This window comes from Octopus bimaculoides, chromosome 2, assembly GCF_046866305.1.
Source record: "Octopus bimaculoides isolate indiv1 chromosome 2, ASM4686630v1, whole genome shotgun sequence".
Taxonomy (NCBI): Eukaryota; Metazoa; Mollusca; class Cephalopoda; order Octopoda; family Octopodidae; genus Octopus; species Octopus bimaculoides.
In genome coordinates, this window is record NC_142929.1 from 65542778 (window position 1) to 65564719 (window position 21942).

The 21942-nt window shown below is 35.6% G+C and overlaps 2 protein-coding genes across 3 annotated transcripts in view; one reads left to right on the forward strand and one right to left on the reverse strand.

Moving 5' to 3' along the window:
• The window catches only part of LOC106876997 (kynurenine--oxoglutarate transaminase 3), a 14495-nt gene extending 12686 nt beyond the window's left edge, over window positions 1–1809 (forward strand). Inside the window, exons 6-7 of the mRNA XM_089346581.1 lie at window positions 352–438; window positions 706–1809. Of these exons, the coding sequence (XP_089202707.1) occupies window positions 352–438; window positions 706–771 (153 nt within the window). The 3' untranslated portion in view covers window positions 772–1809. The remainder of the gene's footprint in view (window positions 1–351; window positions 439–705) is intronic.
• On the reverse strand, window positions 1784–21710 carry LOC106876999 (negative elongation factor E). 2 transcript variants are annotated; one of them, XM_052977582.2, is made up of 10 exons: window positions 21215–21710; window positions 18118–18190; window positions 15923–15978; window positions 11761–11835; window positions 10144–10230; window positions 9335–9401; window positions 8758–8908; window positions 5453–5507; window positions 5146–5263; window positions 1784–1968 (listed from the first exon to the last, which is right to left on the reverse strand). In XM_052977582.2, the coding sequence occupies exons 2-10, from the start codon at window positions 18170–18172 to the stop codon at window positions 1895–1897; spliced, it is 738 nt and encodes a 245-aa protein (XP_052833542.1). In that variant the 5' UTR covers window positions 18173–18190; window positions 21215–21710; the 3' UTR covers window positions 1784–1894. The 2 variants fall into 2 exon arrangements, with proteins under 2 accessions (XP_052833542.1, XP_014781265.1); XM_014925779.3 differs by having other exon boundaries at window positions 19580–21673.
• Window positions 21711–21942: the final 232 nt, after the last annotated feature.

Consider the following 21942-nt stretch of genomic DNA (forward strand, 5'->3'; position numbering starts at 1 on the left):
TAATGTGCTGGACTACAGATCATATTGTCACATCTTAAAATATTTGCGAGCAAATTACGTGCTTTATTTACACTAAAAAGAAACTTCAATTTAAAAAAAAAACACATTCCACCCATTCAAATATGAAATAATTCATTTTAAAAGGAAAAGAAAAGGAATAAACATAACTTAAAACAAAATGTCATCTATTTTGTTTTAACATCTATTTTTAGTGGTCAAACTGAAGATTAATTTGTTTAGTAAAAGGAAATAGTATATTACTGTAAATTTTGTTGTGAAGAACCTGTCTGGTTTAACTATATTTATTAAAATCTTATTATTGTTTTCTCATTTGGTTTGCCATGATTTCAGCGTTTTGCTGCAATTCCCCCCTCAGCATTTTACAGTTTTGACCACAAACATCTGGGAGAGAAATATATTCGCTTGTGTTTTATGAAGGTTAGTAGTTATTTTAAATTTGTTAAAACCAAGTAGTTTAGTAATTTACCTACCTGTCTTGGAGAAAGATGATTTAAAAGACAAAAATAGGAATCTGGTTTATTTATACTAAATCAAAGTGTAATTTTCTTAGTATTTCATTTTTGGAGATTTAAGATCTAAACAATTTTTTTTTAATAGAAAAATTTATGATTATTTAACAACATTAAGATTTTTATACAAATGTGTCTTACAAATAAAATGAAATAAATTTTATTTTCGATTTAGGAGGATGAAACATTGGAAGCAGCAATTAAGATACTGAAGGAATGGAAACAGACCCTGAAGCATTGACATGACTTGTTGCTTACTAATATCATTTAACAACTAATTCAGATCAATAAGGTTATTAATCTAGTTTATAATTACAGAATTAAGAATGATATTTTAAAGTAAATTCATAATTACAAGTTTAAACGAGATTCACCATTTGCTGGCTCCTTTTGATACCAACAAATTCTTGCACCATTTACTTTTTCAAACATATCTTTTTACTAAAAAATATGAAATTTTTGAGTGATAGAAAATGAGAATGTGATGTATGACAACTATGTGGGTCGGTTGGAAAGTTCATAGGCTGACCAAGATACTCTCATGGAATGTAATCAAATGAGGTTTATTTTTCAACATAGTCCCCCTTATGGTCCACATACTTCTATCAGTATTGCAATGCTTGGATCCCATTAGTGAAGCTTTCATGTTGTTGGTTAAAAAAGTCATCAACAGCAGATATGAGGTCATAATCACCACGATAGTGGTTTCCAGCCAAGTGTTTTTTCATATTGGGGAACAGATGGTAGTTAGACGGGGCCATAGTCACACACAGCAGCCATTGAAATTAAAGCTGGAGCATTGTCCTTATGAAACAAGACCCCTTTCATCAGTTTTTCTGAGCATTTGGTCTTATCAGCCTTTCATAACTGCCTCAGCAAGTTGGCATAGTATTCTCCATTGATAGTGTGGCTTTTGAAGATAGTAAACACAATGCCTTTTGCATCCCCCTAAGGTTATCACATTCCCTGCAGAGAAACTACATTATGGAGCTAAACGATACCATGATGCCAAATTTTATCCATTTTCAAGAGAAGTCACTACTAGTTACTTTTCAATTGAACAGTCAGATGTCAGTTTACCTGGAAAGAAGCAATGCAATTATTAATGAGAAAAGTTGTAATTAATGCAAGCAAGATTTCACAGCTTTAGCATCACTCCTTCATAGTCGGCCAATGAACTTCTCAATCCAACATCATAGGAATTGCAAAAAATGTAAAAATAAAAAGGTATCTCACAGAAGAAAACTCGAATATTTTGTTATAAATTTATTTACAATAATTTTTATGTGGTTTCTTTCTTAATTGCTGATTCAGCATATCTATAAATTTATTTTCTCAAAATAACATTTCATTTATTTTTCAATTTAGAAGAGATCTTCATAGGAAACAAGTCCTCTTTTTTCTTTATAGTTGGCTAGTGACACTGTGGAACTTGCAGCTGAAAGAACAAATAAAATGCGAAGTTTAATTTATTGATCAATTTTGCAGATATAATTAAAATCATTACATTTTTTTCATTTTATTAATAACTAGAATAAATAAAAGGAAACAAAGTGGTACTGTATCTTTTGTGTACTTCAGAAGTACACGAGAAATTGATGTAGTAGTTCACCGTAGTATAGGGGATTTCAGCTGAATTACGTCCCTTCTCTAGTTTCTGCGGTGTACCAGATTCTTATGTCAACATCCGATTTACAAGTCCCACTAGGTGGCGTGATAGTGCATGCCTATTAGGTGTATATATTCCAGTGGCTATGTGGATGCGATCTCTATCTTTCTCTGACTACCAGGATGCCAAAGAGCACAGAACTGAATTGAAATGCTTTGACCAAGTCTTAATTTATAAGCTAGCTGGTTAGTTAAAAGTTCAAGAACCAGAGCTTAGCTAACCTACGTTCTTTGTTTAATATTTCAGTCATGTTTTTATCACAGCAACCTTTACATTCCTACCTTATTCAAACCAGAATACTGTGAGTACTTTGCTTTTGGTCAAAATCAACATTAACAGGTTACATGCAATGCACAATACGAAAAATAAAGAGTTATTTGTTAACTGACGTCTTATTCCTTAATTGACTGAATGATAATTATCATACTTCATTGACATAAAGGTTGTAAAAACAGTGACATTTTAAAGTAATCACAACTAACTAAACATAACTTGTATATATAGAAAATGTGTGGTGAGCTTTTTCTGTTCTCCAGCAATGTTTCAATCAGAAACAAATTTTGTGCAAGAGTACTGCTTAACTGGCCTTCATGCCGGTGGCACGTAAAAGCACCTACTACACTCTCGGAGTGGTTGGCGTTAGGAAGGGCATCCAGCTGTAGAAACTCTGCCAAATCAGATTGGAGCTTGGTGTAGCCATCTGGTTTCACCAGTCTTCAGTCAAATCGTCCAACCCATGCTAGCATTGAAAGCGGACGTTAAACGATGATGATGATGAATGTCAACTGAGCTTGTTGGTACTTTATAAACGCAGGAAAGTTTATCATGGTAGGATGTGAAACTAAATTAAAAATAAAGAATGCATATCTATCAGGTCATCCCATAAGTTCTGTCCGATTTTACCTTTTTTAAAATTGAATGAAATTTAATAGTATTTTAGAATGTCTAATGGAATTAAAGATTATTTTATTTGCATTTGTATACATTTAAACTAATCAAATATTATTTTACAGAATAATAGAATTAAAATTTCTTTGATTAAAACCCTTTCTAACATGGAAGTATCCAAAGAGCATTTAAGGCACATAATGCTTTATGAGTTCAAAAAAGGAAACTCTGCAGCTGAAGCGACTCGAAACATACACTCAGTTTATGGGAGAGAATGCTTGAATGAAGGAACTTGCAGAAGATGGTTTGCAAAATTCAGAAGTGGAGATTTCAGCCTTGAAGATGAAGATTGAACAGGACGTCCAGTTGAATTTGATGATAAACTCCTTGAGGCATTACTTGAAGAAAATCCTGCATTATCAGTTGAAGAATTGGCAATAAAGCTTAGTTCAAACTATACAACTGTTCATCGTCATCTTCAACAACTTGGAAAATGGGTGCCTCATGAATTGTCCGAAAGCAACTGCAAATCCCGAGTTGACATCTACTCTTCTCTTTGTTCTCGCGAACTCATTTCACCCTTTTCAGACTTGTGACTGGTGACGAAAAATGGATCTTCTATCGAAATGTTAAACGTCAGAAAGTGGCATGATAAAATAGAAAAAGCTCAACCACAACCAAGAAGGGAACTTCATGGAAAAAAGGTTCCTCTCTCTATCTGGTGGGACTGCAACGGTATAATTCACTTTGAATTGTTACCACATAATGCAAGTCAATGCTCAGGTCTACTGTCAGCAATTAGAGCGTTTGAATCAAGCTTTGAAGAAAAAAAAACCCACTTTAGTGAATCGAAAAGGAGTGATGTTTCATCAGGGCAATGCGCGACCCCACACTGCAAAGATCACGTCATAGAAGATCGAAGAGCTTAGTTGGGAAAAAATTCCTCATCCACCTTATTCTCTTGACCTTGCTCCTTCAGACTACCATTTGTTTCGTTGATTACAGAATCATTTAGGGGACAACTTTCGCAAGCCAGGAGGAGGTCGAAACTGACATTTCAGAGTTCTTCGCTTTGAAACCAAAAGAGTTTTACATTGATGGGATTAAAAAGCTTGTAGATAGACGGAAAGAAGTCATAGACAATCAGGGAAAGTACATTGATGATTAGATTTCAAGTAAATATAACATTTGATCACTTGTTTTCTTTATTTAAAATTCGGACAAAACTTATGAGATGACCTGAAATGTATCCAACTGTTTTACATATTCTTCACACAGAGTATGCCAATACTGTCAGATATGATGAAGGGGTACACAGAAAGAAAACGTTTGAGAACCCTTGTATTTAATCAAAATACTTAAGTCCTAAACTGACTTTAGGGGAAGAGAAATGGGAATGGTGACATGAATATCTTTTTTAGGGATCATAATTTTAAAAGCAGAAATTTCATGGGAGAGGTAAGCTGATTTAATTAAGCCCAGAACCTAACTGTTACAATACTTTATCAGGCGTAGGAGTGGCTGTGTGGTAAGTAGCTTGCTTACAAACCACATGGTTCTGGGTTCAGTCCCACTGCGTGGCACCTTGGGCAAGTGTCTTCTACTATAGCCTTGGGCCGACCAAAGCCTTGTGAGTGAATTTGGTAGACGAAAACTGAAAAGAAGCCCATCGTATATATATATGTGTGTGTGTGTGTGTGTATATGTTTGTGTGTCTGTGTTTGTCTCCCAACATCGCCTGACAACCGATGCTGGGGTGTTTACGTCCTCATAACTTAGCGGTTCAGCAAAACAAACCGATAGAATAAGTACTAGGCCTCCAAAGAATAAGTCCTGGGGTCGATTTGCTCGACTAAAGGCGGTGCTCCAGCATGGCCAAAGTCAAATGACTGAAACAAGTAAAAGAGTATAAACTCCAGGAAGATGATAAGCTAAGATGATGCCAGCAGAATTTGAAGAAAGTGTAAAGGGAAGTAACCAATACTGCAAAGCATTTCATCAGCCATTTGACTGAATTTTGTCGATAAATGAATATATATTTTGACATTAAAAGTTTACCTATTGTTCCCCATGATGGTGATTGTGATGAAGCTTGCTCCTGAGGTTGATTAAAAGAAGGTTGTCGCCTTGCCATAGATACTTTTAACTGAACATCGGATATCATACAGCCATTTACCTGAATACAATAGCAAAGAAAATTGGGATGAGTGTTATTTATCCATTACTCATGAAATAAACATTCATAAATAATCTAAAAATCACATTGCAGTCAATGTCATAAGGTTTTAATTTGTTTACAATCTATGTTTCTATTTTATTTAAAAATACCTCCCACAAACATTATTTAAAATTAGTATATACATACCATAGCAATAGCTTGCTCAGCAAATTCAACTTTTTCAAAAGTAACAAAACCACAACTACCAAAATAAAAAATAAAAATTAGACAAAATAAACATATTTGTGTATGTGTCTTATATACAGTAACTTAAAAGTTTTGAAAAGCAATTTAAGTTTCCTGAAGATATTTGGTTGATTTGATATAAAATTAGAACATCTCTGCTTATTGCAATCATCTGGCTGTCTCACTACATACCTCATAATGGCCAGTGATAATGCATGAGAAAACAGTAGCCGCAAATAAAAGTAAGTATTGTAGTAGGCATGCTAACTCAGATCTACAGAGATTGAGGTTGAGTCCACTGGATTATTAAAAAAGTTGAAGTTACTTCTTGATAGTGTCTGTAATATTTTTTAATAAGATGGAGTATTTATGAAGGTTCATATCGGAAGTGTGCTGGTGTATGTTCAAGCACAACTGGAAGAAAATTGTGAGATGAAAGTTTATAGGAGTGTTAGTACAAGTATTGTAAAAAAATATAAAATGTATGACATGCCCAGCCAGATCTATGTGGTGGTATTTTCCAGTAAGACATGATGAATTTATTTGCATGATACACCAGGTGAATATCTCCTTTGTTGTATTTAGATATTTATCAGAACTCGTTTTAAACAGGGTATGTAAAACTACATTTCCTCAAGGCATTTATATATGGCTTTGCTGTTTTGAGAACCCTCCACTTAATGCTGTAGTCAGTGTTTTGATCTCTCAATCTTCACATGTGAGCTATATTGTGGTGTTTCTTTTGTTGGTGTGTGCATGTGTGAGTGGAGGCGCAATGGCCCAGTGGTTAGGGCAGTGGACTTGAGGTTTCGATTCACAGACCAGGCGTTGTGAGTGTTTATTGAATGAAAACACCTAAAGCTCCACGAGGTTCCGGCAGGGGATGGTGGCGAACCCTGCTGTACTCTTTCACCACAACTTTCTCTCACTCTTACTTCCTGTTTCTGTTGTGCCTGTAATTCAAAGGGTCAGCCCTGTCACACTGTGTCATGCTGAATATCCCCGAGAACTACGTTAAGGGTACACGTGTCTGTGGAGTGCTCAACCACTTGCACGTTAATTTCACGAGCAGGCTGTTCCGTTGATCGGATCAACTGGAACCCGCGATAGAGTGCCAACAACAACAACACAAGAATGTGTGAAGGATGACTCGTAAGCGTTTTTCCTGAAGATTCCTTTGCACAAGCCTTTGTAATTCTTCTTATTGATTGTCTGGTTCAAAATACTTGAAGTAATTTCAGTTTTGTGCATTACCCATTTTACATTGTTTTGGCAATTTCACATGAATAAATAAGATTATACTGATTGACTGACAAATTAGTGATGGAAAATAGATATTCTTTTTGAAATGTTGTGAAAGCAAAAATGTTAATAATTATAAAAGTAAATAAGAAATTTAATGTGTGCAAAGAAAGAAATAATTGATGACTGAAAAGATATTTAGGAAAATCATTATTTTGCACACATGCAGAAAAATGAGCAAGAGATGGTGGGTATCAATAAAAAGAAATGAATATATATATATATATCATCATCGTCATTTAACGTCCGCTTTCCATGCTAGCATGGGTTGGACGATTTGACTGAGGATTGGTGAAACCAGATGGCTACACCAAGCTCCAATCTGATTTGACAGAGTTTCTACAACTGGATGCCCTTCCTAACGCCAACCACTCTGAGAGTGTAGTGGGTGTTTTTACGTGCCACCGGCACGAAGGCCAGTCAGGCTCAAAATGGTGTATTTTACGTGCCACCTGCATAGGAGCCAGTTCAGCGGCACTGGCAACGATCTCGCTTGAATGTCTTTACATGTGCCATCTGACACAAGTGCCAGGAAGGCGATGCTGGGCACAGGTGCCATTGACGGTTTCGCTTTCGCTTTCTCATGCATATATATATAAATGTTCATCATGAAAAGACCTCTTACTTAACTGCTTTCCCAAAGGGAAAGAAGTAAAATGTCTGCCACTGAGGTGTCCTACATTGAAGCTGCTAGAGAAAAATCAAGATGTTGAGAGAAACATGTAAGGAATGGTAGCAATGAACCTATCCTTACATATGATAGAATAAAGGGAAGTATAGAATTGCTATTATGAGAGGATGATGAATAATTAGAATGCATGGGAGAGAAAAGAAACCAACTCCAAGTAAACTCAACAGAGAGACTAGCTGTAAAGTACATGGCAACAAGGAAGGCAGGTGAACAATTGAATGTCACTCAGTATAGGAAGGTGTCATACACAATGATTAGCTTTGTTGTTGTTGGCACTCCATCGCTTACGATGTCGAGGGTTCCAGTTGATCCGATCAACAGAACAGCCTGCTCGTGAAATTAACGTGCAAATGGCTGAGCACTCCACAGACAGGTCTACCCTTAACGTAGTTCTCGGAGATATTCAGCGTGACACTGTGTGACAAGGCTGACCCTTTGAAATACAGGCACAACAGAAACAGGAAGGAAGAGTGAGAGAAAGTTGTGGTGGATGAGTACAGCAGGGTTCGCCACCATCCTCTGCCAGAGCCTCGTGGAGCTTTAGGTGTTTTTGCTCAATAAACACTCACAATGCCCGGTCTGGGAATTGAAACCGCGAGTTCGCTGCCCTAACCACTGGGCCATTGCGCCTCCACACAATGATTAGCATAGTGGTGTCATCATCATTAACTGCTATAACAGCAAATATGCATAAGAGAGGGAATTTAAAAAAGCACTAAGTTGAACCAGGTTACGAAAATTACTGAAAGAGTTATATCACAATTGATTAGGAAGAGAAATAGCCAAGATGAAGTGCAGTTTGGGTTATGCCAAGCATAAGCTGCTACATCAAATGTTTATTGACATAAAATGATATATTTAGTAGGTGTGGGCAAATATTTAATTATATTAGTTCATTTATGTATTTTACGATTTTTTTCTTAAACAGATTTCTAAGAGTAAAGTTGTTCAAATTTGATATGAAAGGGCTGTGTTTGCAAATGTAATCGTTTGCATGAGTACTAAGATCATATTTTTTGGTCTAAATCCGTTTATTAAAGCCAAGCAATATTTCATCTAGTGTCAATGATACTGTTGTCTCAGAATAGACCAAATACAGTTATCTATACAATACTATAAACTAGATGTAATGAACAGTAAGTCAATAACTTAGTATTTTATGATTTCAATATTACATAAATGTTTGTAAACCTGGGAAATTATGTTCTTTAATGTATTTTCGATTTAGAATGTGAATACAACAAATTAAGATTAAGAGTATTCAAAAACCTACTTTCTTTCTAGTTCCATCGTTACATTTACAATAGGACCAATATTTTCAAATGCCTTCCGCAGCAATTCTTCTGTAACTTTGTGACCATAAACATATATTGTGTTACCTTTCCTTGGGTTATCCGATCGTTCTTCTCTATCACGATCATACCCTGAAAAAGAAAAAGAGGAAATAAGTTTAGCACTGAAAGTAGGATTATGATAGCAAATGTTAGACATTTGTGTCTGTATGAAGTTTATATACTGGCTAGCACTTTTGTTACAAAAGGTTCTCAGCACAAAATACAGTCTAAATGTCTTATAGCAAAATAATGTTGCAATTATAACTATTTTTGGCAAGCTTGGTAGAGCCCAGCTTTTTCAATGTGAGATGATGTCTTTATCAAACAGAGTTAATAAGATATCAATTCAAACATCTGACAAGAGTTCCTCATGTTCAAAATCCCTAAATCATGTGAATTTTACACACAAACCATGCTAAATTAAAAAGCTGGTGCTTTCAATTTAGCCTACATAATCATTTAAACAGCACACAAAAGATAAAACCAAATTCAATTATAAAATGAGAATATACTAACTTGTGTCTCTCATGCCACCTTCCATTACAAAACTTTCAGAAAGTCCTTTTCGTCGAGGTTTTACAACCTGGAGGAATGTAGATAAAGAAGCATTTTTTAAAGATGCTATTACAGTGCTGAAGTTAGTGAAAATTAAAAAGTAAAAATCTTTGTTAAATTCATTTTTTTTTATATTAACTTCTAATATGGGTAAAATGTGTGTGTTTGGAGGAGGTCAATTAAATTGACCACAACAAATTTACTGGTATTTTATTTCATTGACTACTGATAAATGAGAATCAGAGCTGACCAGAGTGGGATCTGAAGTCAGAACAATTGAAATAATGTTTATACCCTAACTTGGCATGAAATGTAATACACAAACAATAGTAGGGTTTAATAACTTGTTTTTCAACTTTTAGAATAGTGATATACAATTCTGAGAAGCAACAAGAGAATGTTTAAGTAATCACTTGATTCAAATTTCTTAATATGTTTAAGAGATTAAAGTTTTCATAATACAAAGTCAACAATACCTAGAGCAATGAAGTTCAAACAAGATTAACATGGACGTCATCCTATGCTCCCAAAGAAGCTATAAGATGGCATATTTGTTATGTTCAGTCAAATAACTGATCTCAGACTAACACAGAATAACATACTAAACAATATCGAATTTTATAGAAACAGTTTATTTCTTACTATTATACAACAGGTGATCTATAAAAGAATTTGAAGAGAAAACTAATGTTTCTGTACTTCATGTATATTTTGCTTTTGCTGGCTGCAAGATTACATACAATAGAACATTGTTTTGAAATGTGACTCACTTCTTTTTCTTCTTCTTTCTCTTGACTATCAGGATGTGTAGCAGAAAATGGTTGAAAGCCAACAGTACTTGGTGTTTTGTCAGGATCCTAGATAAGTTTTTTAAAAATTAGGGTATTTAGTAATATTTTATAATTATTTGATAAATACTGACAGAATATTTTGAAAGAATTATTGAATGAATGATTTTCATGTAGGTTACAAGATTTTGCAGTATCTGTTAAGTGACAATCCATCCCTAAAATTAAGGTAATTTGAAACTTAACTAAAACTGAAATAAATTTTCATTTTAAAGTCTGTGTGCTGATGCAGCAACTCAGCCAAATCTCGAGTATATTCATTCTCATTTTTATGCAAAATTCTCTGGTAAAAACAATTGATTTGTATACTATAAGTAATAGAAACCTTTCACACAGAAATATTTCTATTTCATCATCATCATCGTTTAACGTCCGCTTTCCATGCTTGCATGGGTTGGACAATTTGACTGAGGATTGGTGAACCAGATGGCTACACCAGGCTCCAATCTGATATTTATTACCAAGGTTGGATTTTACTCCTATAGAGAGTGTGGACATATATATATCTCGAAGGATGGTTTCAGTCACCTGCTTAGATAGCTCAAGTATGAAGTCAAAGGTAGTCAGTATTGAGTTAGTATAGCGTTCCAACAAAATAGCTACTCTGAAGTACCTTGAAGATAGCTATTGAAATCGCTGCCTTGTGGTATTACACTATCTGATGGGAAAGAGATGGTAATGGTAAGGTACAGGACATAAAAAGAAAACCAATGTGTGTTAGACATTTAAAATAGTATAAGTCAAGATATGTAACAATTACTTCCTAATTTTGCATGCAATAAATGTTGATTGCCTTGCTTCCTTTTGACCCTGCAGTATTCAAATTACTCAGTCAAATCTGTTGTTGTTGGCACTCTGTCGCTTACGACGTCGAGGGTTCCAGTTGATCCAATCAATGGAACAGCCTGCTTGTGAAATTAACATGCAAGTGGCTGAGCACTCCACAGACACGTGTACCCTTAACGTAGTTCTCGGGGGAGATTCAGCGTGACAAGGCTGACCCTTTGAATTACAGGTACAACAGAAACAGGAAGAAAGAGTAAGAGAAAATTGTGGTGAAAGAGTACAGCAGGGTTCGCCACCATCCCCTGCCGGAGCCTCGTGGAGCTTTAGGTGTTTTTTGCTCAATAAACACTTACAACGCCCGGTCTGGGAATTGAAACCGCGAGTCCGCTGCCCTAACCACTGGGCTATTGCGCCTCCACTCAGTCAAATCTAATGCTTATTTATTCCCATTGTTTAGAATCAACCATACATTATCTCATAGCTTTGAGATTTAATGGATTATTTTTGACACCAAAAATATTTGAATAAAAACTATTTACTATATTTTGCCTTTGTCATTGGATTGACATATAAATAGAAAAATAATAAGCAACAATTATTTTGAATGGACCATGAAATTGCCAAGGTAAAATGAGTTAAATGTAAAATCAGAACAAATGAATGTCAGTACTCAGATAATCATTCACCAAGTTTCTGGACTCAAATTACAAAATAAAAACAACAAAAAAATAAATACAAGTGAACTTTACTTACCTTGAGCTTTTTTTCAAAGTTTTTTGAACGTTTAAAACTTTGTTTGTCTTTGTTTTCATTGTTTAACTTAATTGCCTACAAAAAAAAGATAATATCAAATTTGTAATTGGTTTTTGACAGAATATCATTAAAAAATATTCTCGTTTAGGGTTTTGCATTTGTTTTCATTTTTGCTTACTCTTTCTTATACACTTTCCTACGCTAACATAAATAAATAACTTTTGCAAATTAGAACAATTACAGACAGCATGTCTGTAAGATAGAGATTGTAGTGGGTTGATGAGTCCTTGTTCAATCAGCTGGATAACTTCTTTTGGATGCAGTCCAAAGAAAGCTATCCAGCTGTTGTTAGCATATGAAGAAGCATCATCATTCCACATGTGGAAGCTATATTCCATTGTTGGTCTCACTTGAACATTTTAGAGAGCCAGAGCCAGGAATGAAGTGTTTTATGTCTTTAAAAAAGGATGGATAATCAACAGGGTGTGATTCATTTCTACATTGAATTTAAGAGAGAGACCATTGATAATTGGCAGGTGTAGCATTCGTAGCACTCTAAGGATGTTAAAAGGAAGTTTCCAAGGCACTAGAGTTGAACAATATGCAGAGGACGACGAACAAGATAACCTTTGATATGTAATTGTTACTGTTTACTGTTGAAAAAGACAAGACTCAGGTTCCTTTAGAAAATTATTGAGGTATCTCCTGTTAATGGAGGTAGGGTCTAGGTTGCATGAGGATGACTTCTGTGCGTGTAGAAGGCTAGTGAGGAGTGATGAGCACATTATCTGCAGAGAAGTGAATATTGTTAACGATATACCTAAGCACGTGAACGTTGATAGTGTATACCAGAGAGAAAGACTCATCAGCACATGCTGCAGTGGTAATGATATGAAGCTTTTAATGCAAAACATGAGAGGCAGAAAGAGCTTATTATGTAGGCAGCTTAGCTAAGAGATTCTCATGCCAAACTTAAATGGCTTGCTGATATCAAGTATAATACTACTTTTGCCAGATTTCTCAAGGTTGTGGAACCGCTGGTGAAAGATATAGGCTTGTTATGACCCTTTCTATCTCAGAGATATTGAAAGTAAAGGCAATAGGTCAGGAGCTGGCAGGGTCATCAGGAGACACTTTAGTATGAATGGGTCCTTGTAAAGAGAAAGATTAATGAAGGTCTAATTCTGGAATATAATGTTTGAGGGTAATTGAAAAAATGGCGATACACAGAGGAACTAACTGGTTTGAAGCCACTGGTGTGTATGTGTACATAAGTATGGCTGGAGTGGAGAACAAAATTTTGTAGGAGTCTTGATGAGTGTCTGCACTAAGAAGTGGAGAGTATAGGCGCAGGAGTGGCTGCGTGGTAAGTAGCTTGACTACCAACCACATGGTTCCAGGTTCAGTCCCACTGTGTGGCACCTTGGGCAAGTGTCTTCTACTATAGCTTCGGGCCGACCAAAGCCTTGTGAGTGGATTTGGTAGATGGAAACTGAAAGAAGCCCGTCGTATATATATATGTATATATATATATATATATAAATTCAAATTACGACAAACGAAGTTTGCTTTAGAAGCGTTGAGATGTCTTAGAAAGTTAAAGTGATTTTAAATTCTCAAATGCAGGATAATGCTAATAATATAGCCTGAACAGGATAAACTACCCCTATTTTGCAGAAAAACGTGTAGGTGGTTAACTGTGGGACTCGAACTCACACCTCTGTGATTACGCGTCATATATATATAAATGTATATGTATGTTTGTGTGTCTGTGTTTGTCCCCCAACATCACTTCACAACTGATGCTGGTGTGTTTACGTCCCAGTCACTTAGCGGTTCGGCAAAAGAGACCGATAGAATAAGTACTAGGCTTACAAAGAATAAGTCCTGGGGTCGATTTCTTCGACTAAAGGCAGTACTCCAGTATGGCCGCAGTCAAATGACTGAAACAAGTAAAAGAGTAAAGAGAGTAAATGTGGGAGATTTTTCTGCAAGAGTACTGATAAGTTTTCATTGAGTAGTGGTAGGTAAGAGTATTCTATAAAATTGGTACAAATCCTCTTGCTAAGGGAAATGAGCTTTCCAAGCTCTTGCTTGAGATGCATGTAACAGATTTGATAAGATCTGACACTCAAGCCTTCCACCCACTTTAAAAGTTAAAATATTTAGAACACTGACTGAGCCAGTCCTCTTCTATGGATCAGATACCTGGACCTTATCGGCTCTCTTAGAAAAACAACTAGATGGAACATATACCAACCTGCTCAGAAAGATACAGAACATCAGTTGGAGATCACACCCAACACTTATTAACATCTATGGAAATCTGATACCAATATTCCTCAAGCTAAAGCAGAAATGGCTACAATTTGCTGACCACTGTCATCAAGCAGAGAAAGAGGTTATCTCATCCCTGCTCCTATGGCATCCCTCTGGAAGTGTTTTCTCCAGGAAACTGACATTTCCAAATACTATATCTTGGGACTCAGGGCTGGATATTAGAGATCTGAACATAGCAATGCAGGACCATGTGGTGTGGAAAGGGATTGTCAGTAGAGTTCCAACCAACTATAAGTTGGTCAAAGGAAGATGATGAAGAGAAATGAAGGGCTAGCTGCAATTTAGATGGAAGAGCTTGTAGATTGTTCAATACACAAAGGAATCAAGGTGGATAAAAAGTGCCTGGTAGAGACATGTTGGAGGAAGAGTACTTCACCTTATACAGATGTAATTAAACTAAAGCCTATATTCAGGGTATAGGTTTTAGTTGTGTGATGGATGTGAAGGAAGAGACATAAAAGAATAGCTTTGGTCACCTTAGCTGTTTCAGATGAGTTGTGAGTGAAGTCAAAGTGCCATGATTAGGCAAAGGGTGGATAATCCAATACATTTCAACAGAAATATTTTGGTAAAAGCTTTGAAGTTAAAAAAATAGATCAAGAGGGTTTTGAGTGTGATAAGCAGCAGCAACAACACACTCAAAACACTCTTGATGATATCATCTGTTGTGAAGCTTTTAAAATGCTAAAACATTTGGTTTCAGTTCCAGCAGTGTCAGTGCAAGGGAAGTGGGACAACAAAGAAGCTTTGTGAACACCAGGATTACCAAGAAAAATGACTTCAGAGAGGGCTAATGTGCTTAACCAACAAAATCACATTCCTATGGTGCAAGTTGACTCATTCAACCAGTTTGCAATATTTAGGATTTTGAAGTTTTAACATGTCCATATATTTGCTCTTTACAAAATATTGTGAAAATGCATGGCTCAGTGGTTAGTGTCAGGCTTACAATCATGAGGTAGTGAGTTCAACTCCAAGACAAGGCTGTATGTTGTGTTCTTGAGCAAGACACTTTATTTCACGTTGCTCCAGTTTACTCAGCTGTAGAAACGAGTTGCAACATTACTAGTACCAAGCTGTATCAGCCTTTGCCTTTCCCTTTCCCTTGGATGACATAAGTGGCATGCAGAGGGAAGGCTGGTATGCATGGGTGACTGCTAGTCTTCCATAAACAACCATGCCTGGACTTGTGCCTCAAAGGGGAACTTTCTAGGTGCAATCCCATAGTCATTTATGACCAAAGGTGGTCTTTACCCTTTACCTGTACAAAATGTTCAAGTTCTAGGGGCATTAACTCTATTATAAAAAGTTCCCCTAAATCTAGGGTATTCAGAAAAATATTGAAGGTTAATGGTGGCATCCTCTGCATAAAAGTGTATATGGTTAGAGGTAACAGCGACCAGATTGTATCATAACTGAACCTTGAGGTTCAATGTTAATAAAATACAGGCTGGTGAAAGGCTATCAATCCACGTTACAGTTGAGCAGCAATCTGACAGGAAACATTCAATTCAAGAAATAAGAAATGGCTCAAGCCCAATCAATGCTTTCAGTAAAGTCTTTAAGAGACTTAAAATGAGAAAAGAAGTGATTGCTCACAACTATATCTAGCATTTTTGAAATGTTAAATATAAGGTCTGAAATGTTCTGAGGATGGAACAGTCATATGTTTTAATAAGGTAAGGTTGATACACATTGTGAGAAAAAAAAAAGACAACTGGAGAGTCTTGTATATTTGAAAGCATACAATGAAAGTGATAGCAGTACTACTAGCAGAAATGACCTAATTAAGTTGAAAACACGCAATAATAATTTCTCTTACACCAGATTTTAAAAGTCTTTTAGCATGTTCCAAGGCATCAGCAGAAGATTCTGAAGCTGAAAATACATAATGAAATTAAACAATAGTTATTCTAAAATCAATTAATCAAAATTTTATTCATCTAATGCATATACACTAAAGAGTCTATTGTTTGACTTTATATGCTGAAAGTTTTATGGTAATGGTGATTTACTTCACTCAGAGAAATATGACCTGAAACATTCATAGACCTTCCAAGGGATTTAACAATGCCAATAAAATGAAATAAACATTCTAGCAATAGTGAATTTAGCTCACCAAAAGCTTACCTTTCATCTGTTGTACATAGTAAATCAGTAATGAATATGGAAATTTATTCAACAGAAGAGTTTGTTTCTTACAAAACACAAACTGATAAAAATAAACTTAAGTAAGTACTAGTAAGATATATAGAATTGCAACAATTGAACTGTGATAGTAAGATATTTATCAAAACATTTCCAATGTAGGTACAGGAGTGGCTGTGTGCTAAGTAGCTTGCTTACCAACCACATGGTTCCAGGTTCAATCCCACTGCATGGCACCTTGAGCAAGTGTCTTCTACTATAGCCTCAGGCCGACCAGAGCCTTGTGAGTGGATTTGGTAGACGGAAACTGAAAGAAGCCTGTCATATATATATGTGTGTGTGTGTGTGTGTGTGTGTGTGTGTGTGTGTGTGTGTGTTTATCCCCACCGACATCGCTTGACAGCTGATGGTGTGTTTACATCCCCGTAACTTAGCAGTTCGGCAAAGGAGACTGATAGAATAAGTACTAGGCTTACAAAGAATAAGTCCTGGAGTCATGGCTGCAGTCAAATGACTGAAACAAGTAAAAGAATAAAAGAATTCAAAAGATATTTTTTGCTTCAGCCAGCTATAAAGCAATTTTTAGAAAAAAAAACAATGAGTGTGTGTGCATGCATGTATGTGTATGCATGTGTGTGTGTGTGTGTGTGTGTGTGTGTGTGTGTGTGTGCATGTCCAGCTTTGAGAATTTGTCAGAATATAAAATAAAATTTAACTCCAGAGACTATTCCTGAGAAAAAATAACTTATTACATTTTTCTCTTTATAAAATTTTCCCAAAATGAATAGGGAAATGAAGTTTTTTTCAGTGTTTGAATACTGTTAATATTCATAGTTGAAGTATGGGTTTTCTGGTAAAGGTAGCGACTAGTTACAGTTTATGAAACAAACAAACCAATCCCTTTTACTTCACAACAAATTCATCGAACATCTAAATATTATTATTGTTTTAACAAAGCTATCCCACTTTTGATAATATGAGAAAATACAGTGTTCAGGCTAAATTTGACATTTTGCAGTAAAGGAAAAGAAAGCACAACATCCCATCCAAAAATTAAAGTATCTAAAAAAAAATTTTTTAATCAACTAGACTCTGGCTGGTTTACTCAAAGAAGCCACCCTCAGCTTCCACCACAGCCACAAGACAGCCCTCAGAACCTGGTGCACATGTTCCTGTGTCCCTGGGAAGATTTTTGAGCATCTCCTTCACCTTGGTCACTAGCTTGGCCTTAGTGCTGCAGGTAGTGTTGTTGGTGTCTTTCTCAACAGCACACTACACATAATAATCCATGAGATTACAGTTGGGGAATTAAGAGGCCAGAAATTGGGGCTGATGAAGTCATAGAAATTCTGATTCTTTCCAGAGATATGGCAAGAAGCTGAATCCTGCTGCCACACACATATGGCCTACTAGCAGAAACCCTCTCCAGCCAGGGTTTAACCACAGTCTCCAGCAGTTTCACATTCTTAATTGAGTGTAAGGCCCTGTTCAAAGATTGCATGACATCACCTTCACTGGAGACACAACCAAAGGCCATCTCTGTTTTGGAGAACTAGGTTTTCATGACGTCCATATCATGTCCTACAGCCATTAAGTGTTCATGGAACATTGAGCAGCAGTCATGATGTCAACATTTTGATACCTAGAGTGAATCATTACGATACAGGTAACTTTCTTCCAATATTCAGATGGCTTCAAGTCCTCCATGTCAGCTAACTTTTTGTCAACTACAAACTTAATGTTTATGCTCTCTAATGCCATTGACTATGCACCAATATATCAAGCTGTTCCTGCACAAAGGAGACAAAGAATCATCAAATTTAGCCCAAATATGCTGTAAATGTAAAATAGTTTTTAATGCTAACTTACGTCGTTTTACAGGTGGAGTGTTAACAGTTTGGCTTTCTGGTTTGGCAATCCTCATGGCCTGCAAAGCTTTTTTCTGTATAGAATAAAAACAAATGTATTATACAACAGCTCTCTATATGTAATAGGTTTTGTTCCTGGTGACATCGACGCAAAAGTACAAAATGTAACAGCATAAACAAGACTTTAAACATTCCATCATCTACTCTATGTATAGAGGCAAAAATGCCATTTCCCTGTTACTATTTAGCACATTTTCACTAATTTGGAGCAACTGATTTTTGCAACTGGAAAAATGTATTATGTCGTTTGTATCTATGCCTCACTGGTGCAGGCGCAATGGCCGAGTGGTTAGGGCAGCGGACTCGCGGTTTCGATTCCCAGATTGGGCGTTGTGAGTGTTTATTGAGCGAAAACATCTAAACCTCCACGAGGCTCCGGCAGGGGATGGTGGCGAACCCTGCTGTACTCTTCCACCACAACTTTCTCTTACTTTCTATTTCTGTTGTGCCTGTAATTAAAAAGGTCAGAATTGTCACACTGTGTCACGCTGAATATCCCCGAGAACTACGTTAAGGGTACACGTGTCTGTGGAGTGCTCAGCCACTTGCACGTTAATTTCACGAGCAGGCTGTTCCGTTGATCGGATCAACTGGAACCCTCGATGTCGTAAGCGACGGAGTGCCAACAACTATGTCTGACTTTTTCTCCCATTCTTTCTTTAGTCGTCTTGTTGCATAGTGTGGTGGGTTTTATTGTTCCATTCGTGTTTTCTATTGAGGCTCCATCTGTCTATTACTATGTCTGTGGCCTCTGTAATCCAAGTGTTGTGTCTGCTACATACGTTAATAATACTTTAACATCAGAACTGCTGAAGTATGAGTAGGATAGGAACATTTAATAAAGTCTAGCATATAAAACAATCACAGACATTAAATGTAGTCTCCGTAGAAAGAAAAACACAGCACAGTTGGCAAGTGAAAAAGTAGGTTAATTGTTACGTCCACATGGAGACTGACAAACAACTAGCATGTAAGATAGAAGTCCCGAGACATCCTTAAGAACTGGTTCGTAAAGAGTAATCATCTATTGATATTGAAACATGAGACTCAAATTATTTGACATTTCACTTTATAATTTCAACGTATCGGTAATATAGAGTATTGTATAGTTGAAATTAATTTTTTTGTTCAATAATTGAGCCATGTAGTGTTTCAGATTCCGCAATCTCTACCAATTAAAATGATTAATCTTAATAAAGTGATACGGTTTAACAAGAAGAGCATGAATTTGTCGAAGACAATAACAAATATCATGCCAATAAATATATATTCACAATGATTATTAAATACATACATTTTAAAGTTTATTTTAGATTTAACGAATATTAGACAGTCTTTCTTATAATTTTATAAACATTCAGTCACAAAAGATACAGAATATTCGTAGTCACATAATAACTAACCTTCTTTCGAAGTTTTGCATATTTTTGTTTCAGAAACTCTTCTTCGTCAGTAAGTGCAGAAGGAAAATTAATCATTTTAAATTTATTTCGAACAAGAAATCGTCACTGTTTAATAATAACTCTTCTTTCAGGGAGAGAGAGAAGATGGGTCATTTTAGCGCTCTTCAGTAAAAGCAAAGCATATTCAGCATATTCATCCCGTTGTTAAGTCCTCTCAGTCTGTTTACTTGAAGTTATTTCTGATAAAATAATTTTATGAGAAATTATTATATTTTAATTATTAAGACTTATACAGAATTTGAGATAAAGACTGGAAGGAACTATGAGGCATGAGTTACTTCAATGTCTGTATCAAGCCCGGCTTGTTTACTTTCAGGTTTTTACATTTCCTCTTACTGTTATTTTTGGTTATAATTATACCACTTTTCTTCCTGTTTCTAGGGAAGGGAAGTGGTGAGAAAAGTGTCTCACTCAGAGAAAATCCATAAAGTGTATAGCAAGAAACACAACTTCCTTTTTCTCTGGTCATCAACCGATCTCGTACTTTATGACCACTATTATTTTCATGTTGTCTTCATGTACTTCTTTTATTAAAGGATTGTTGTTGATCATGTTAGAGCTAGGATGTGGGCTTACCAGACCAACTTTATTTTCCGTTATACAAAATAACTGACTGAAGAGTAAATGTCGTTTACAGTATTTTCAACTATTTCGTTCTTATTACTCTCATTACTTCGATCTTCAGTTTATGTATAATATTCTCGTTTTCAGCATCTTGCATCCATCATTCGTACCCAGAGTTCTCGTGAAATTACTATTATCGTTTAAAAAAAATGTAAAACCTTGAATTTTCAAAAACAATGTAGTAGTAGTATGAACTACAGAAGTGTTGCACCCCATCGGCTTTGTTTCCACTTAACTTTCTGTGAAATACAATAATCAAAATTTTCAGACATACATTTCAGATGGTATGGTGTAGATTACAATTATGTTAGAAAAAGTTCTAAAAAAATATTGTGGCATATTAGGTCACTGTAATTCATTCATCGCAAAACAAAAAAGAAAAAAAAGAACATTTCCAATAAATCCGGTTTCTTCCTCCACCCTTTTTCCGAACAAAAATACGGGGTTTGCGACACAAGGTATCCGTAATGCATGCCGTTTGAAAGGTACGTGTGTGTGTATATTATATTATACAATTTCATTAAAAGATATCCATTTTCCTTAAAGTTACAAGGGAATAACTCGGATCCTGTGAATTTTCCGAAGTCCTCCCCCCGCCCGTTGCTTTCCGCGCATTTTTGTTTTCATATTCACTTCCTACACATTCTTTTACACCCGTTGCACTATTTTTTTTGTTTGTTTCCGGGTAATATTGTAAACATTAACCAAAGTTTTTTGATTGGTGGAGTTTCAAGAAAATTTTAGATGGTTTAGATTATTTACCAAAAATTGTAGGCATATTGGTTTTAATGTTTTTTTCTAAGAGTGGAATTGGTAAAATTAAAAAACAAAAAAACAAAAGTGGGAGGCAAATTTCCATTTATCCTTCCTTCAGTGTTTGATTTTTTTTTTCCTCAACAAATTTGCCTGCAAATATCTATTCAATAATTAAAGTGTTAACTTTGTACTCACCTGTCAACATTTCTTTCCTGAGCAAAATATGGAAAATGACAGGGGACGGGGAGTTAAATGAATCTCCACCAAAATTCTTTCTATGCAACTTTTCCCCAACATAATCGTAATCTATACCATCGAAAAATATTTGTCTGGAAAATTTCATTACATCTTAAAAAGAGTTGTGAGGAAAGTCGACAGTAGCACATTTCTGTAAGTTATACAGGTTTAATTTTGTTAACGTCTCTGAGGTTTCTTCAGTCCAGCTGGTTTGATCTGTTATTTTGCAATTGAAGTGGAAATTGTTTTAATCAGTTAATTATTTGGCCTTTTTTTTTTTCAACACTTATTTCAATTAATATCAGTAGTGAAGCGGAGATAACTCTCCCCTTATCCTATGTCAATATTTACTCCAAGAAATTCATGGGATTCTATCGTATTTTCTATAAAGATTGAAAAGTTTTGGTGAACGAATACACTGCCAGCAGGCATGAACTTGTTTTAAATCAGTTACATGATAAAATTTTTAATGAAAACTAAACTTTTTGTACTATTTTTATTGCATTTACTATTGGTAAGCTAATTTTATATTTTCTTGTAATAAACCACATTCCATGTCACACATGATGAAAAACTTTTCGAAAACCAAGTATCAGTAAAGTACGTTTCTGCTAGAATAGTAATATTATAAATCTTTTCAATCAGCCAGGTTTTTATTAAGCGAATTGACTTAATCAGTCTCTTAG

What these genes read in the sequence shown, in the direction of transcription:
- LOC106876999 (XM_014925779.3), bottom strand. Translation starts at nt 19,654, where the DNA reads ATGATTAATTTTCCTTCTGCACTTACTGACGAAGAAGAGTTTCTGAAA. An exon ending in CACTCCACCTGTAAAACGAC is followed by an intron (nt 15,979 to 18,117) that starts GTAAGTTAGCAT and finishes ATGTATTTTCAG; the next exon opens with CTTCAGAATCTTCTGCTGAT. An exon ending in CTGAGCAAGCTATTGCTATG is followed by an intron (nt 5,264 to 5,452) that starts GTATGTATATAC and finishes TATTGTATTCAG; the next exon opens with GTAAATGGCTGTATGATATC.